Source organism: Sturnira hondurensis, unplaced genomic scaffold (genome assembly GCF_014824575.4).
Source record: "Sturnira hondurensis isolate 20B ecotype Veracruz unplaced genomic scaffold, ASM1482457v3 Scaffold0014854, whole genome shotgun sequence".
NCBI lineage: Eukaryota > Metazoa > Chordata > Mammalia > Chiroptera > Phyllostomidae > Sturnira > Sturnira hondurensis.
The window spans coordinates 5,207,837-5,225,640 of record NW_028087485.1 but is presented as its reverse complement, the minus strand read 5'-3'; the positions used below and the strand labels follow the sequence as shown (position 1 = coordinate 5,225,640).

At 50.0% G+C, this 17,804-nt stretch overlaps 1 protein-coding gene across 1 annotated transcript in view; it reads right to left on the bottom strand.

Moving 5' to 3' along the window:
• The window catches only part of XPNPEP1 (X-prolyl aminopeptidase 1), a 51,585-nt gene that overhangs the window by 12,194 nt on the left and 21,587 nt on the right, over positions 1 to 17,804 (bottom strand). Inside the window, exons 4-14 of the mRNA XM_037063974.1 lie at positions 14,584 to 14,647; positions 13,297 to 13,401; positions 10,184 to 10,276; positions 9,726 to 9,869; positions 7,981 to 8,076; positions 5,705 to 5,786; positions 4,042 to 4,252; positions 2,399 to 2,488; positions 1,749 to 1,799; positions 527 to 585; positions 326 to 403 (exon numbers count right to left, since the gene is read on the bottom strand). Coding sequence (XP_036919869.1) covers positions 326 to 403; positions 527 to 585; positions 1,749 to 1,799; positions 2,399 to 2,488; positions 4,042 to 4,252; positions 5,705 to 5,786; positions 7,981 to 8,076; positions 9,726 to 9,869; positions 10,184 to 10,276; positions 13,297 to 13,401; positions 14,584 to 14,647 — 1,073 coding nt within the window. The remainder of the gene's footprint in view (positions 1 to 325; positions 404 to 526; positions 586 to 1,748; positions 1,800 to 2,398; positions 2,489 to 4,041; positions 4,253 to 5,704; positions 5,787 to 7,980; positions 8,077 to 9,725; positions 9,870 to 10,183; positions 10,277 to 13,296; positions 13,402 to 14,583; positions 14,648 to 17,804) is intronic.

The following is a 17,804-nucleotide window of genomic DNA, read 5'->3' as shown; positions in this document are numbered from 1 at the left end:
CTAAAAAATTCTAATCATTATGACTGAAGGGCTATGCCTACAGCTTCTGCAGCCTCGGGAAGGAGGGAGGAACGACCAGTGGACTGCCTCATGGAGAATGTCAATGCCACACATCTGAGCCTAAGAGGAGGCTCCCAAATGCAGAGGCTTGGGGATTGAGAGCAAGTAAGACCGTACAGGTCTTCATTCCCACATCAGAACAGTGTCAGCAGACACACGCGGTGGGCACTGGGGCCTCTGCTAAATAACGCCTCTCCCCTGCTCGGGCTCCTGTGCAGAAGCAGCAGCCAAGCCAGGCAGCGTGCTCCTCCTCAGCAGGCCTTACGCGTAGTGAATGATGGCCCCGTTGGGCCCCGTACTGGAAATCGTTGGGAAGCTCAGGTCCACAAAGTCAGCCTGCTGCCTGAAACAAAGACACACAGAGCAGAGTGACTGGAAAGTCTGCCGAGAATCAGGGCCCTCCCAGCCTCACTGAACTCGTTGAGGAAATAGCACAAGGTTCACGGGACCCCAGACAGACCCTTACCTGCGAAATTCCTCAGCTTTGTCAGCAGCTGAGATCTCTGTCACGCCACCTTTGGGCACCTACCAAGGAAGAGGCTTATAAATCACCAGGTATGATAATTCATGTATCTCCTACTTATTGGTGAGGGTACCTTGGAAGCTTACTTCCCCCTCAGTTCCCATGTCTCCACTGTCCCATGTACAGGACACAGCTTATGTCTCATCTTAAGGAGGGGATTTCCAAAGGCTCTCACCAAAGCCATCTAAGGGGAAGGCTTCTCGACCTGAATTTCTCCTCAACTATTTTAGACCTTGGTATTACATCCTGAAACCTCCCAAAACTTAATACACCTAAGTTTGAAAACACAAATGCATCCATCCCCTCCTAAGAAAGTCATCCTAAATAAATAATAAAGATAAATGCAATGATATTGTTACAGAGTTACTGAAAATAGCAAGAAACATTTAAAAACAGGCTAAACATCTGAAAATAAGAGGAATGGGTAAATAAATCAGCCTGGCCACCAAATGCAGTCTCTGTCTGGATCATTTTTTAAAAGTCTTAAAGCACATGGAAACGCTCACACTACAATACCAAGTAACTCAGACAAACAAAACAAAGTCATGTTTGTGCACCAAGATATGAGTAAAAATTATTCACACAGATGAACGACAGCCAGAAAGAGTTATACTGGTGGCAATATGGGTGATATTTCTCAAATTTAAGCTACTTTTAAAGAGTTGTTTAATATTTAAAAAGAACATGATATCACATAATAATAACACAAAGAATCACCCTCCTGTCAGCTCTAGAGAGTGAACTGGCAGGAAACTAGTGGGTAAGAGTCGATGTAATATAAAAAGTTTAACGGCTTAAATTGATGTTCAAAATGTACAGAAAGATGTTTTCTCTGAATACAGTCTGTTTCCTTATAATATTATCATGAGAGTCATTTTCCTTACAATGAAATTCCACCTAGTTACAAGACAATCCCCTAACCCCAAAAGGATCCACTCTGTTGAGGAATGTCTTCATCCTTGTTACTATTTTCCGTAATTAAAGAATTTTTAAATACACGCACACAAAATTTCCAGAAAACAACTACTGAAAGAGAGTACTAAAATCGGACGAGGATCTGAGACACCACGGTCAGCGGGGCACAGAAGGCGCCCCGGTTGGAACCACACACATTCATTCCTGGATGGTCTATGGCCACATATTAAACAGAGACCAAAGAACCAACCTCTTTCTCCAGCCAGTTAAAGAGTTCACAGAGGGCAACAGCATCTTTTATCTGTGAAAACAATGGAGACATCTTTAAAGTTATTGCTGAAATTCAGGTGAGCATACATGAAGCCCAGCCCTTGCATGATGACACAAACCATCAGCAACAGGGGCTGGACAGGCCCCCCCGCCCAGGGACAGGGCTCGTCCGCTGTTCAGCAGTCCAGGCTCAGTGCGGAGGGGCCCTCCGCAGAGCACACGCAGCTCCCTGAGAAGGTCCCCTTCGGTTCCCCATCAGGCCCCACCAGGGCCAGGAAAGACAGGCCACCATCCAAAGCCATCTCTGGGCCCCAGATCTTTCTAGACCCTCCCTGGGTCTCATTCCATGGGGTTTGAAACACAGTCTGAGCCTTTTAACAGGCTTCGCCTTCTTCACCTTCATCTTCATCATCACCACCACATTCTATACTACCATCAACATCTTCTTGTGTTGTGGGTTATGGTCTGTGAAGATCTAGCCCATCAAGCATCTTATTTCATTCTCTCATTAAATCTAGAAGGCTCAGAGAGGTTCCAACCTTGGGCCAAGCTCAAGGCCACAGAGCAGGTGAGGAGCTGGGCCTTCTGAGCACCACCTATCCCCTCTTCTGCACAGACTGCTTTACTCACATGAGCTCGCCGCATGCCCTCTGATTCGGCAGAATTCTTCACAGCTTTGGCAATGCAGATGGGTGTGTAAGGCATATAGCAGCGATGTCCCTAGAGGCAAAGGGCAACAGGATGGGAAACTGAGCCCAAGGTCAAGGTGATCACCTCTTTGCCCAGCATACCACATAAGACAAATCACTTGAAGAGTCCCCACCCTGGGCCTAGCCAAGCTGGCCGAACCGGGAGACCCAAAGACCTGCTTCTTTTGGTTCATGCCTCTGAGCCTAGCAAAAGGGGCTAGTGGTCATCAAAAAAAAGATGGACATCTACCAAGTATTTCTTTTCAATCCCCTACCCCCTTGGCTCTCTGAGACTGGTGTCTGCTGCGGTCAGCAAGATACTGCTTTTCAAGCCTCTGTAGTTGTGGTCAGAGTCCACCAAGGGCTCAGAGCTTGACCAGAACAACCCCTTCATTTCTGCCCAAAGGAGACTTTCCCAGCATCTGGGGACACATGCACATAAGGAAGGAGGGCCCCTGCCCATCCTCCTTCTCGCTCAGGGATCGCACCTCAATTACTATTCACGGTCTGATTTTAAAGGACTGGGAAAACACTTCCCAACTGGAGAACAAGTTAGGATCCAGCCTGTGTTACAGGGCAGCGGGACTCAGCACTGCCTCACACTTGCACACCAGCTTCTCAAAGGGCCTTTGCTCCCTCCACTCTCCTTATTCTCTCACTCACATACACCCCTGCATGAAACAGAGAAGGCAGACAGGATCCCCACGTAAGTCAAGGAAGAAAAGCTCTGAGCAACTGAGTGTCTCACCCTGTGACAGTCACAGGGGTGTGATGACAAGCCAGGTCTAAGGGGCAAGGTCTGGGCTCTCCCCAGGTGGCCCACAGCTTGATTGAGAAAAGGGACATCACTGGGCTTGTCAATGGCCACCTGGAAGCCAGAGACCCAGGGCAGGACAGTCAAAATGGTGACATCTAAGTTGGCCTGGATTCCAGGCCTGCCTGGGACCCAATTAAAGTGAAGGGACAGGTATTGCTCAGCAGTTCAGTCAAGGGCAAGGCTACTACTATTATTCGACCTTCGACAAATCTCCAACTCCCCAAGCTTCTCTGGGCCTCTGATCTCCTTATCTACAAAATGTTGGGGATTGGGGATGAAGTTATGTTCCCCAAACTTCAAGTAGTCTCCTACCACTTGCACGGCTCCTACCCTAGCTGCCTAACCCCTGGACTCTTACTTAATGCTTTTCTTTAAACTATCTTTAAGTCAACTTAGTTTAAACTAAACTTTATCTTAGAAAATAATTTTTATGCCATGGTCTCATATGCTAGGTATATTTTTTCTAGTATACACTAAAACACTTTTAAAACAGACACTTTTAAATAAACCAAAGTACTAACGTATACCACCTAAAATCACCTCTCACGCCACACCCTGGAAAACACAGGACTCCCCTCAGACTCTCGAAATGGCTCCAGCCCAGAGGGCCCGCCCAGGGAGACAATGCCTCTGACCCAACAGCCGGTCTTGGGGAGCTGCCTGACCAGCCTCTGCTTCAAAGACAAAGCTACGCGATGCCAGTACTGGGCGAGGGACAGCAGTTGGAGTGTGGCAGGGTTCAGATGGGTTCTGGTGTGGCTACCAACCTTGGGGATGGCCTCGCTCACAGCATAGCTGGCCTTGTCGCTGACCCACACCTTCTCCTTCGGGGACAGGCTGGTGCACAGGACCTTGAGCTCGCTCAAGATGGACTTATAGGGAAGCACCTGGATTCTGTATTCGGCTTCCAGGCTCAAGTCCAGAAGCAGGTGCTCCTTCACACTGGGGGCATCTATGCGGTCACCGTCAATGAAGAGCCTGCAGAGGGGCCACAGGGGAGGTGACAGAAGAAGGAGGGCTGGTGAATGAGAGCACAGACCCACTCGTACGACAGGCCCCGCTCTCTGGTAATCCACACCAAGCAGCCCTGCCCTCCTCCCCAGGCCCTTCCCAAATCCTGCTCTGCACCCTGTACACTGTCCCCATGTATACTGTCCCCATTCACCCAACTCCCCAAGTCAGGGCCTGGGCACGGTCGCCCTTGATGCATCTACCCTCTCCTTAAGATCTTTAGCTCAACAACCTAAACGCCTATCAAATCTGTCCAGCTTTAGCCACTGCCTGGCCCAGTCACTGCCCTGGTTCAGGCCACTGCCATCTCTCAGCCATTTAGTGCCACAGCCTCCAACCTGGTTTCCCTACCTCCAGTCTTACCCATCTTGCTTTTCACAGCCAAAATATTTTTTAGGACTTACAAGGCTGATTGATCACGTGGTTCCCTATGAAAATCCCATTCAATAGCACCCCACTGTCCTCGGGGTAAGAGCCAAAGCTCCTGAACGTGGCTGTCAAGGCCTTTCCTTATGTGGCCTCTGCTCATCTCACGCACTACGTCTCACCCACACTGGCCCCTCCGGGTCCTCCACATGCACTGTGCTCTCTCCTGCCCAAGCCTCTGAAGCACCCTGCCCTATGCTTAGCCACCCTCCCTCCATTCACCTAGCCAACTCACACACACCCTAATCTCTGCTTCAGTATTGCTTTCCCCAAGAGTCTACTCTGACCCCAAGTCTAGCTCAGGCCCCTCCTATACACCTGCACCCATCCCACTGACCATCTGGTGCCCCCTTATGCACCCAAATCTCCCAGGGAGACTCTCATCTGCCCAACTCTCACCAAGGACCCTCCCTGTCTGTCTCATTCAGCCCAGCAGCCAGTAGAGACCCTAGCACATAGCAGACGCTCAATACCTATGTTGCCTGAATGCAATAAGCCACCTAAGTGGAAGAGCAATGGCAGGAAGGACACAGACAACACAATTAAAAGATAAACTATGATTTGGGGAGGTGCGACTCAGGGGAGTCTTCCTGGGTCATCCTGACCGTACAATGACCGGGTCTGTCTGCACTGTGAGCTGTGTTAACTAAGCCAGCACACCCAAGGCTCTGGCTGCTGGAGCATGTGGGGTCAAATGCGTGGCCTGAACGGGACTTTGCAGCAGGAATTTTGCTGCCTAGTTATTCTTTTATCTCGCAGGACTATAGAGACGTTCACAGATTTCAATCATTTGGGCTAAAGGCAGGATGTACATAAATACCTACTGTCAACGAAGACAGGAAGGGAGAGGAAAACGGAGGCAGGAGGGGAAGACCGGGAGAAAAGCAGCGAATCAGCAGAACTCGAGGCAGTGGCTGGCGGCTCCGACCAGAAAGGGGCACACTGGGGCCGCGGCTGCTGTGGGGACGGACTGCAGGTGTGGGGCAAACTCACATGATCGTCTCTAGTCCGATGATTGCATAGGAGAAAAATACTGGATTGTGCTCCACATCTGATCCTCGGAGATTGAACAGCCCTAAAAGAAACCAAGGTCCCTGTCAACTGCCTGACTTGAGATTTTAAGGGGTGGCCTGTAGGGGGAGGTGAGAGCTTCACTTGCCCGGGGAAGGAGGCAGCAGCTTCTCTCAGAAAGGCAGGGTCCCGTATTTCCTGCAAGCACCTCTGAGCTGCAGTTGCTCACAGCCACCAAATGATGGCACCAGAACTGTTTCCTATGCAGCCCCCTACTGTCCCAAGGCGGGAATGGAGGAGTTATTAGTCAGAACACACAAGAAATGCCCTCCAAACAAAGAGTTGAAATGGTCTGCCTGGTGGTGACCTGCCAGGCCTTGCCGCAGAAAAGCCTCTGGCACTCCCAAATAATGGGGAAGGAGCCAAGCACTGCCTCCCTTCTGAGGCAAACAACCTAGGGCAGAAAAACTGAGACCCACCAGGACCCAGGCCAACTGAGGCCCTCCCTCCGAGGGTCAATGGGCCCCGTGGAGGCGGAGCTTCCCGGCAAAGGAACAAAAGCAGTGAGTCAGAGGGGCCCACATATGAAACTTGAGCCCGCAGCCCACCCGTGGGTTAGCAGTGCTGCTGCTGGCTGGGTAGAGGGCCCCGCCTACAGCCAGCGTCAGGGGGTCTGGTGAGGTCACTGCCTGTCTGAGAAACTAGAGGGACCAGCCCAGAGCACAGTTCAGGTTCCTGGGCTTCCAGCTGCCTAAAGGTTTCTCTCCTAAAGATCAGGGTGCCAAAAGGCTGGGGACGGGCGGGGGGAATTGTTAAAAAAGACTGCCTCTATTTTAAAATAATGGCTTCTCAAAGTAAAGCAGTGAGGCCATTTTTTTTTTTTTTTTTGCTTATCAGACAAAACTAGCACTTAAAAAAAAAGACAGTGCCTGGGGCTGGCAAGGGTGTGACAAGGTGAGCCGACTCCATGGCCCCTGGAACGTCCCTGGCAGGTAAATGGCCAGACAAGGCCCGGCCACGCACGTACTCCCTAAGTTGCAACACCACGGCTAAAAGCTGACCGGAAACAGGAAGAAAGTGATCACCAACTAAGTCACAAATTCTGATGCAGCAAGATTTTGATGGCGGTATCATAATAAAATCGTGGCAATAGTGGAATTAACCAAAGGTCATCCTCAGGGGAAAGGTTAGGTACATTGTGGTATAACCATATGCTAGGACGTCTAACAGTCAGTTAAAATCACATTTATACATGCTTAGAGTACACTGATACACTGAAAAAATCAAGCTACAAAATTATATATGCATAGAATGTTAAAAGTGATGATCTCTGGGTAACACGAATCCTGGTAACTTTTTTCTTCTTTCTCTGCATTTTCAAGGTCTTACACAGTGGCGGTGTGTGGTTGTTGTTTTTTGGGTTTTGTTAGTAACCAAAGGGAGAAATTAGATTTATATGTCATTTTCTCAGATGTTCAGGTTATTAAGTTAATTAGGGATGCAAGTCACTGATACACCTGACAAAGTTTGGGGCTGGGGGCTGGAGACGCAGGGCACTTCAGCGTCTCTTTCACTAGTGAAAAGAAACCAAAAGTTAAGGCAGAGCCCCTTCTCAGTTGTCCTGGTCAAATCTAGTCGGAAAACAGCAGACAGCACAGGAAGGCTCAACCTGATTCCTTCAGGCTCTAGAAGGTAACAAAAGGTACTGAGTAATTACATGAGGGTCACTTAAGGTTTAAACTTTAAGAAACAGCTCTTGTGTTGAAAAGCTTTGTAATAAACCCTCAGTTTCTAATTTTTCTGAGGTAGAAATGTTTCTAGAATATTCTTACAGTACAGAACTTAGTGAACCATAGAAAAAGTATATAAAGAAAAAAATGCCTCTAATGACCCCACTTGTATACCTGTAGAGAGACATGAATGTTGACAGGCACACAATGTATAGAGAAAAAATGTCCTTCCCTGTAGGTGTCATAATTGGGGAGAGACGGGCCGGAGGTGGACATCACCACAGATTTAATTAACATCAGCCCTGGCTGAAATACCACTCAGGGCCAGGCCACCGCCACCCCCCCCCACCCCCAATCCTTGTAATCCTCTCCCCACCCTACTGGGCATGCGCATGACCATTCGGTGACACAAGTCTCTTCAGTACTCCCTGGCTACGCAGAAAGCTGAGTGGCTTGAGAACACGGATTCCCAGAGAACCAAAGGAGAGATTAGGTAACACGCCCGAACAGTGAAACCAGAGCACTCACATGCAATCTCATCCAGGGCAGTGACCACAAACCACACGACGTTCCTCTCAGACATTTTCATCCGGAGGTCCGCAACCTTGTCCTTCCAGGAGATGCCTGCAAAAACAAGCATGCTCGCAACTCCAGCCCCGGTGCTGAGGACCTGCGTCCCCAGCATTCTCAACCAGCACTGCACCCCAGGGAACGTGGCGTGTGAGCAGAGAGGAAACCTGGAATCAAGCCGTGTACAAGAGGTGAGACTGTCCGAGCCAGTCAGCTGACTGTCGAGGGGCCTGGCTACCTCACCAGCAAAATAAATTCCCTTGTTCGACAAATGTCTGTGGAGCATCCAGACTCAGACACCTGCCAGGCACCGTGCTGCTCACCGCTGTCACAGCTCTGAGCTGCACCCAATCCCTGCCCCCACTGGGCTTACGAATCTCTGAGGAAAGACAGGCACTGAACCCAGCAATTAGTTATACTGTCGTACAAAAATCCACACAACAGGGAAGCACAGGGAGCCCTGCAGAGAGAACCGATCAGGTCTCAGAGGTGGGGGAGTATCGCCCACCACTCCACATTCCTGGAGCAGCAAGACTCGCCTTTCAGTGCCAAAGTCACGGGAATTCCCTGCAATCTGACTCGCTGTGACTCTCCTTTCCAAATCACACTCACCCTGTCAGATACAGCCAGGGCCTCCCCGCTGCTACCCAGGACGACATCGTGGCCCTAGAGGAGCTCACACCACCACCACCGTCACCTGCCATCAAGTAGCACTTGTAACTCTGGCTGCAGCCAACTGAGACCAGGGAAGACACTGTCCTACTCCCCCAGCACCTCGCACAATGTCCTGCACTCACGAGTTCGCTGAACAAAAGTCTTACCAGTGGCATTTTCTCTCCCCTCTCCTACAAGCAATAGGTCAGAGCCTCTACTACAGTTTTGTTTTGTTTTTTAACTTCAAAACACACAGATGGAAAATGTGTAGCTAACCTGGGCCACTCACTGGACCCATCCCCCACCCCCTACCCCCTCCTCCACATCTACAATACCCTGGGTGAGGGTGTCACAAGGAGAGTGAGCTGGGGCTGCCCCCACAACCAAAAGCTGCTTTGAAGCGCCGCACAGGAATGCTATTTAAAACTTGGCTGAGAGTCTGGGCTGCAATGCTTTCTTCCCAGGACCCCTCGGGCAATCTGCCTGCATTCCAGACACCCCCCACCCACCTCTCCTCTCCTCTTTCTACACCAGGCTCCCTCCCCTGCAGCCCTTCCTCCCAGGCCTCTCTCTCTGCACCCCTCACTGCCCACAGACCCTGCTCCTCACCCCCCACTATCACACAGGCCAAAGAAACCTACCCACACCCAGACGCCTCTAAAGCAGGAGGTATATGAGAGCAGGGGGCTAGGAAGGTAGCCTACAAATGCCAGAAGAAAAGGAAACGGCACCTAGAAACCTCTAGGCTCTTTCCCCAGTATCACAGACACACGAACGGGCAGTCAGCAGCTGCATGGTTAAAAATACATGTGTTTTAGCAGCACCCAAAGTCTGCCCAGAAAAGCTCTGCAAGAGTAACCTATTCTGGATAAGTGGTAAGTAGGTGGCGACAGTGGAAATAAATAAAGCTCCTGCTTTCACCAAATGCCCCACTGTACCAGGGTGGGGCAAAACCTTCCATCAGGTCAAGCTTCACTTTGACTCGGAGGACTGAGATGGAGACAACAGTGACGTGTGCAGGGGACCACGGCACACGTCATGGTTCTGACCTGTGTAATCCAGACCCAGAGCGAGGAGGGGCTTGCACGGGCGCTCAGGACGGTCTGTCCAGATCTTGTCCACAAGGTTCTCCTTGACAGGAAGAAGGTGGTGACCGGCACTTCTGAGAACCTTGGCCATCTTCTTCCAGTAATCTGAAGAGAAGCACACACGGCCCAGCTGTGAAATGAATACCTGTAACAGGCAGCAGGGCTCTGGGAGCCTGGCAGCTTCTGAAAGGCGAGCCTTCCATGACCCTGGGCTGGATGCGCAGGGTGAGAAATTGTACAAGGGCACCTTCACCACCAATGGCTTTCCCCTGCCTCTATCTCCTCACCTTGACCTCTACAGTGATATCAAGTCACAGTGAGCCCACAAACGTTAACACAACCCACAAGCCAACAGGAGAGAGAGAAGGCACCTAGAACCCACTTCCTCACCCAAGATGGAAGGGCCCAAGCTCACTCACCTGTAGAAATAATCAGCGGGTCCACGCCAACCCTGGATCCTTCAGGAAGTACACTCACCAGCCAGTCTTCCTGCGTTGGCGTGTCCTTCAGACCTACAGAGGGAAGAACTGATGAGAAACAATTCCCAGTGTGCCCAAGTTCACTGTCCTACCAGAAGAATGGAATTTGCCAACAGCAGGACAGCAGGGCTGTTATTAAGCATCTTCTTAAAGTGGGTTGGCAGGATGTGTGGAAAATCTGACCCTCCCTCACTTCTGGAAGGCCGCGAGAAGTCTAAGATGGTATGTAAGGAAAGCAGGTATATAAGATAAGGGTGAGAGAGAGGAAAAGTGGGATTTGCACTAGTCAAAATGGCATCCCAGGACTCAGTGCATCACAGGTGCACTGTCATCGCAAAGATCACCTCACCAGCCTTCTGTCCCCTGGGTGGTGACGTGGTCAAGGCTGGGAGCTGGCAGCTTCCCTTACACCCACACCAGGGAAGGGGAACACGGGCCACAGGCCCCCCCCCCCACCGTTGGGAAGGGAAGCATCAAAGAACGGAGACCCTAGTCCCACAAACAGACCGGGTAAGGGGACTGAACACAAGTCTCGGAAACAAAACAATCTTTCCAGAGATTTCAAGAGAGGCACAGAAGAACCGCCATGGCCACCTTACCATGGCTCCCTGGGCTTCCCAGCTCCTGAGGGAAAACAGCCCTTTCCGTCTCAAGACACTAGTCCTGGGACACTAAACAAGCTTCAAGAAAGGAAATGCCATTGTTCTTGATACCCTTGTTTTTCTTTAATGAAAGCCATCTACATTTGAGATGTATACTTTTTAAATTATATTTTTGTGAAACAATTGACATCTTGGTAAAATATATGCATATTTAGAGTGAAAGTTCACATATTCGAAAACAGTGCTTACCTTTACTGTGTTCCCTACTGAGAACCAATAACCTCATAACCACCGAAAGGAAGTTCAAAGGTTTAAAAGGCAATGAGCTCATGAATCTCAGTTCTACAAAAACTGCCTGGAAGCTGGCACTGAGTTGTTACTTTGCTATTTGAGTCTTTCCCAGTTTTTTCAAACGGCTGAACAAGCCAGTTACTAATGCAATTTCTTTAATGCCCTTGTATAACTTCCACAGGATGAAGTCCTGTCATCTCCTACCAGACAGGTATTTGGCAAAGCCCCAGGGACGAATCACTCACCAAGCAAACCCACTGGAATCTCCCGACACAGGAGACAAGCCTGAGGAAGGGTGGGCTTAGGAGAGAGGCATCTCAGAGAAGCAACCAGAGAGGGGCTTGGAAGGAACAAGGACTCACTCCCTGGGCCGCCACACACCTACTTTAAGGGGCAGACAGTGCAGCTCCTCTGCCCCTCTGCCCCTCAAAGTGCTCACAGACCCAAGAGCTGGAGTTCTGGGCCCCAGAGAGAGATGCCCACGCCGCAGGGGCATACTAAGTGATCCACGGGGGCAAATAGAATTTCTACTTGTGTTTATCTTTCTAAAAAATAAAGAAATTAATCTTTGCTCATGTGTGAAATACGGATGGACACTAGCACATATATACAACATATAAATAAATGTACATATGTGTTAAGGGTGCATGAGCCACTACGGCATACAGTTAAAAGTGCCCAGGGCTAGTGGCCTGTCCATTCATCACAGTGCCACAGCCCCAAATGCCTGCGTGTGTGTGAAGGGGCGGGGGCAGGTGGAGAGAATAGTCTCAGCAATAAATCCACTGCCAGGACAAAAATGTTCCTAAGCCTCCCTAGGATAAACCATGAGCACACACACATGTGGACAGCATGGACCCCAGGCCTGAGCACACGAACGGGCATGCACGCAGACCCTCAGGAGGCTAGCTGCTTGGATCTCAGTGTCATCTCAAGTCAACTCACTGACAACAGCCTCTCTCTGTTCCCAGAACTGTGAGTCTGGTGACAACTTGCTTTCCTCTTTACTTTCTACAACACACAAGAAATATCAGATGTTTCATCATCTTCTCTTCCTCACTCAGCCCTGGTAGCTCCTTTCCCCTGCTTATCTCTCTAGATTCAAAATTCAGGAGAAAGAGACCTTTGTACAACCACTAAAACCATGTTCCTAAAGGGTGTCTTAGTGACAAGGAAAAACACACATAGCACAAAATTACATGAAAAACCAGAGTACACATGCACATGTAATATTGGATAAACACTGAAGTCAATGCTTTCTGTGTATCATTTCTTTCATTCTCACCATTTTACGTGGTACTCACTATTATTTTCATCCTGTTTTACAGATGAGGAAACCGAAGCACTGAAAGTGGAGTAACTTGTCTGAGAAAGTTTCAGACCCATGCCCCTGCCCTGTGTTCTTCTCCATGGCAGAGTTGCCAAAAGTGAGTTCAGGATCCTCCAGGCAACAGCTTCCTAGCCTCTGCTGTCAACAGCCCTGACCTTCACCTTACTCTGAATCATGAGGCAGTGAAGGGAAGACAAGAGGCCCCAGGTGCATGAGTCAAGTGCACGGTGAGCTCTGCAATCTGCAGCAAATCGGCTGTCCTCTCTGGCCCTCAGTTTCCGGTCACAAAAATGAGAATCCTGAACCAGGACCTTCCACAATCGAATGCACAATGCTATGCACATACAAGAATGCTATATTCTTGGTTTTCCTTGTGCCATGAGCTAGACTGTGCCCCCGCAAAATGCATACATTGGCATTCTAGCCCCCAATGTGGCTGTACGTGGAGACAGGGGGTTTAGGAAGTAATTAAGGTTACATGAAGTCATACGGGTGGAGCTCTAATCCAACAGGATTGGTGGCCTTCTAACAGGAAAAGGAAAAAAGAGATCCAGCCACTTAAGGACACAGTGAGAAGTCTGCAAGCCAGAAAGAGAGCTCTCATCGGACCCTGACCACGCTGGCACCCTGATCTTAGACTTCCAGCTTCCAGGCAAAATAAACTTCCGTTGTTGAGGCCACATAGTCTGTGGCATTTTGTATGGCAACCCAAATAGGCTACAAAGTGCCCATGACCCATAAGAGGGTTAAGATCCAAGAGGCCTGAGGAGCTCTGGGGTCCCTTCCCAGAGCTGGCCAACTAAGGCTGGGGTGGGCCTCCCTCTACACACCCATCTTCATGAGCGTCCAGTTGCTGTCCATCTGCTTGGCAGCCTGCAAAAAGTAGCGCCCGTCCGTCCACATGGCCGCATGCTCTTCTGTGACAATGGCTGTGCCTGCAGCAAGGGGACAAAGAAATGAGACAGGTTTCTGACCACCACCCAAGAGCTGCACAAGCTGACCGCAGATGAACAAGTCGGGTGAGAGCGCCAGCCCCTGTGGGGAGGCCCCGCCGCCCACCGGCACCCTGAGTGGGGCAGGCGGGCCTCTGACTCCAGGGCAGCGCCTGGGCAAGAGAAGACACAGCAACCGAGCACCAGCTGAGGGCCACCCTCTGAAGAAACCAGTCCTGAGGCAGCCCGGGCTGCCTGGACACTGGTCCCTAAACGGAAAGGCCCCGACCTGTGCGGCACGCATCAAGGCCCGAGAATGGGGGCCTGTGGATCTCCAGCCCAATGGCTTCATGATCAAGAGGGCGGTGGAAATGGTTCCCGGGCAGTGATCACCGTGATCTGCTCTACTGGACACCCCAAAGGACGGTGTCACCTCTCCCAGGAACTCTGCGTGTTCCTGATGGCGCAGCAGGGGTGTGTGCCTTCCACCTCCACCTGCCTCAGTTCCCACAGACCTGGCGGAACTTCGGCAGAGGTGTCAGCCAAAACCGACCCTAAGAGCCAACCAACACAAGCACTTACATCAAGGGAAGCAGGAGGCTAACTATGCGGAGAGAGGGGCTCTCGCCAAATCTAGCAAGCTTAAGGAGGGCAAGTCTCAAGCGGGAAACACACCCTAAATATCAAGTGCACAACAGCTCTGGAAAAAGTCAGGGCAGGGCCCCAATGTAGCTAAACACAATAAACATTACTTACGGCAAAAGTGAAAAGTCAGAAATCAAAGCCAACCCCTCAGAGAATTAAGCAGGACCAGTAGCTAAGGTGGGGGTGCTGGGAGGTATTAGGGTCCTATTAACGACCCACAGTGCTAGTTGCACAGGTACATTCCGTTTAATCGATGATTTTCCATATTTATGTTATAGTCAATAGAAAGTTCAAAATCACTTTTTAAGTAAAGACTTTTTAAAACTTTAAAAGCACAGGCACAGAGAACAGGGTCACTACAAGGGGACTGTCGGGAGGCGGAAGATTCTGGAAACTCCCACTTTGCTGCGGGGGTTTGATGGGGAACGTCTGGTTTGCATTTTCTTTTTGGTGCTGTATCACAGGCTGAAACTCGTTCCAGTTATTTTTGGGCGGCGAACAAAAGTACAGAAAGAACAGAGAGAGAATTTAGCGACTCACCCGCAGAGCCGTCGAATCCAGAGATGAAGGCCCGCCGACAGTCACACGGGGCAATGTACTCACTCTGGAAAACACAAGGGACAAGGAACTGGACCCCAAGCAGCCACATGCCCGCACCTGCGCGCTCAGCCCTGTGCTGGGCCCCAGCGGAGAGCACGAGGGCTGGCAAATCCTTGGCACCTGCCTTCAAGGAACAGTCTACTTAAAGGCAAACTGAACATTAAAAAAAAATTAGCTCACAGCGCATAAGACCCTAATTAATTAAGGGCTTAAAGAGCTTTTCCCATTAGCTTCTATTTCCTCATCTGGAGAACAAAAGCAAGTCAAGAGAAACAGATCAAAACTGCTCTTTCCTCACTAAGATCTCACCCAAAAAAACAAACCCATAGCCTTACCTCTTCCTTCCCACTGACATTTAGGCATCTGTTATTTTTTGAAAAGTAAGGCTGAATTTCCATTTTAAGTGCCAATAATTCTGTAACTTGAATCTCTTTAGGTATTAGCTTGTTTCTGAATTTCCCATTGGTGTCCCTTTCTAAGGTAGCATCACCAACCACTCCCGTGCACACAGACCCTGTCCCTTCCTGTTAGGGAAAGAGGGGAAGCACGTCCTCCGATGCAGGAGGCTTTAGCGAAACAAAATGTCCTGTCCAAATCCGGGTCATCCCCAGACGAGAATCCCCCAGCCTCTCAATGGGAGGGGGTTAGGGACTGAAGAAAGTGAGAGGTCCTCACTCCCGGGAAGAGGGTACGAGACCACACAGTACGCAGTCTCCGGTAACAGTCAATGGGGCACCAGGAGTTAAAGTAACTTGCCTGAAGCCAGCAGCTAGTAAGCAGCAGAGGCAGGATTTGAACCTGGGCAGTCAGCTCCAGATCCCAGACTCTGGCACCTCATGCCATGGTGCCCCATGTGGCACACTACCTCATCCTCTTGACGACTCTCCAGGATAAGCCCAACATCAAAAGAGGAAAGGGAGGTTCAAACACATAATCTTTAAGTAACTCGCCCACTGCCAGGTCAACAGCAGGGCCAAGATCTGCTTGAGACCAGAGCTGCTGCTCCTTCTGTTAGCAGGTTGCTCTGAGCTGAAGTAGCTGGCAGGGCTAAGAATGCTTAGGATAGAAAACGGGGCTTCAGGCTGGACCCCGAGGTGGTCCACAGGATGCAGGGGGAAGGCACCCATGTTCCACTCCTGCTGCGAAGGTGAGAGCTTCTCTTTTAACCAAGGCAGCTGAAGTCACTTTCTCAAACCAGCCGCAAGACCAATGCCTGTGACGGAGACGCTGGAAAAGCCAGCGGAGAAAGAAGCTCTGAGCCACACCTCCCTGCCAGCCCAGCTACATGGTCTGCAACAAGTCTCATCGCCTCTCCTGGCCTCAGTTCCTCACTTTGAAAAGGATCGCTTCAGATGGCAAAATGCAACAGCAGGTACATGCTTTATCCCCAAAATGTAAAGTAACACCTCGGAGACGGTACTACAGACACAGAAAGAAACGGCTGTCGACAGTATCAATCATAGAATCCTCATTTGCTTCATTAACCCAGTAATCATGGTGCGAGATGGGAAAAAAGGGCAAAAATGGGTGGAGAGGGCGTCTCACCCTCCACCTAGGCCTACTGTGAGGGACAGTAACACTGTTTGCTGAAACAGTGTTACTAGGAGTGCTGTATACACGCAGTAAAACGAGTATCGCTCATTTCTGCTTCCTGAATGGTGAAAAAGTATCTAAGAGGCTAGAAAACTAAGTTAACAAAGATAACTTACACCAAAAACCACAGTGCAGGAAGACAGAGAGGAGGCTCCCCTGGCTCAGGGCTCTTCTGCCTGTGACACACAGTGAGGACGATCTGGGCAAGCCTCAGGGCAGGGGCGAGGCACCCACGGGGGCTACCCAGAGGTACTTACTCATCAGCAAAGGCAGACGGAAGGTTTCTCTGAAGGAAAGTGATATTTTAACAACAGGTGGAAATGCTGGGTTTCGGACTGAGATGAGGTCTGGGGCAAGAACGTCTAGACATGACCTAAGTGGTCAACACGCCAGAAAGACATCGCTTACTGAAGCTGTCGCCTCCACACCAACAGGCTAAACAGAGGCCAGACCAGCGCTGGGCTGGGCCTCCTACTCTTCTCCCAACCAGGAAGCTGTCAAAGCCCGGGAACATTCTCCCTCGAGAGCAGCAAAGGGTCTAAAATAAGCCAAAATATAGCATGCAAGGAAAAAGGCACAGAAGCACAGCTGCTGGCTTCTCCAAAACCATCCAATTCTCTCTATCTCTAATTCCAGTACTCAGTCCAAGGCTCCACCATCCTACCCGGACCACTGTCTTTATAATCTACTGTTCACACGCTCAGAGTGAGCTTTTCAAAATGCTGAACCCTTTAGACTTCAGACCTACAGAACCGTAAGATAATAAATCGGTGATGCTGCAATCCACTAAGTCTGTGGTAATTTGTTACAGCAGCAATAGGAAACTGATACTTTCCAGGGGTGTCAAACCCATTTTCACCGGGGGCCACATCCGCCTCATGGTTGCCTTCAAAGGGCCGAACGTAATTCTGGACTGTATACATGGAACTGCTCCTTAGCTGGGGGCAAGGAGCTCGGCGCTGCCACCGGGTGGAAACAAGGTGCCGGGCTGGATAAAACACGGTGGAGGCCGGATTCGGCCCCCATTCGGCCTTGTGTTTGCCACTGTGCTTTATCCAGTAAGAAAAAGACCAGAAGGGATTATAACTGGAGCTTCAAACTCAAATGCCTTAGACTATACGCAGGTAAACCAAACTACCGATATGTTGCCGTGTACAATGCTTATTTTTCTGCCCAAATTTTTGAGGGAAAAATAAGGATGTGCATTATACATGGGTAGTACTAATTCTGTATCTATATAAATGTTTTTAATTCTTTTTTTCAGAAGATTTTGTTTATTTACTTTTTTAGAGAGGGGAAAGAAGAAAGAGAGGGAGAGAAACATCAATGTGTGGTTGCCTCTCACACACACCCCACTAGGGACCTGGCCTACAACCCAGGCATGTGCCCTAGACTGGGAATTGAACTGCAACCCTCTGGAGTTCACAGGCCAGTGCTCAATCCACTGAGCCACACCAGCCAGGGGGGCTAATTCTTTTATTTTTTAACTGTTGTTCAATTACAGTTGCCCCCACTTTCCCCCCATTACTATCTCCTGCCCTGCCCACCCCCTCCCACATTGAATACCC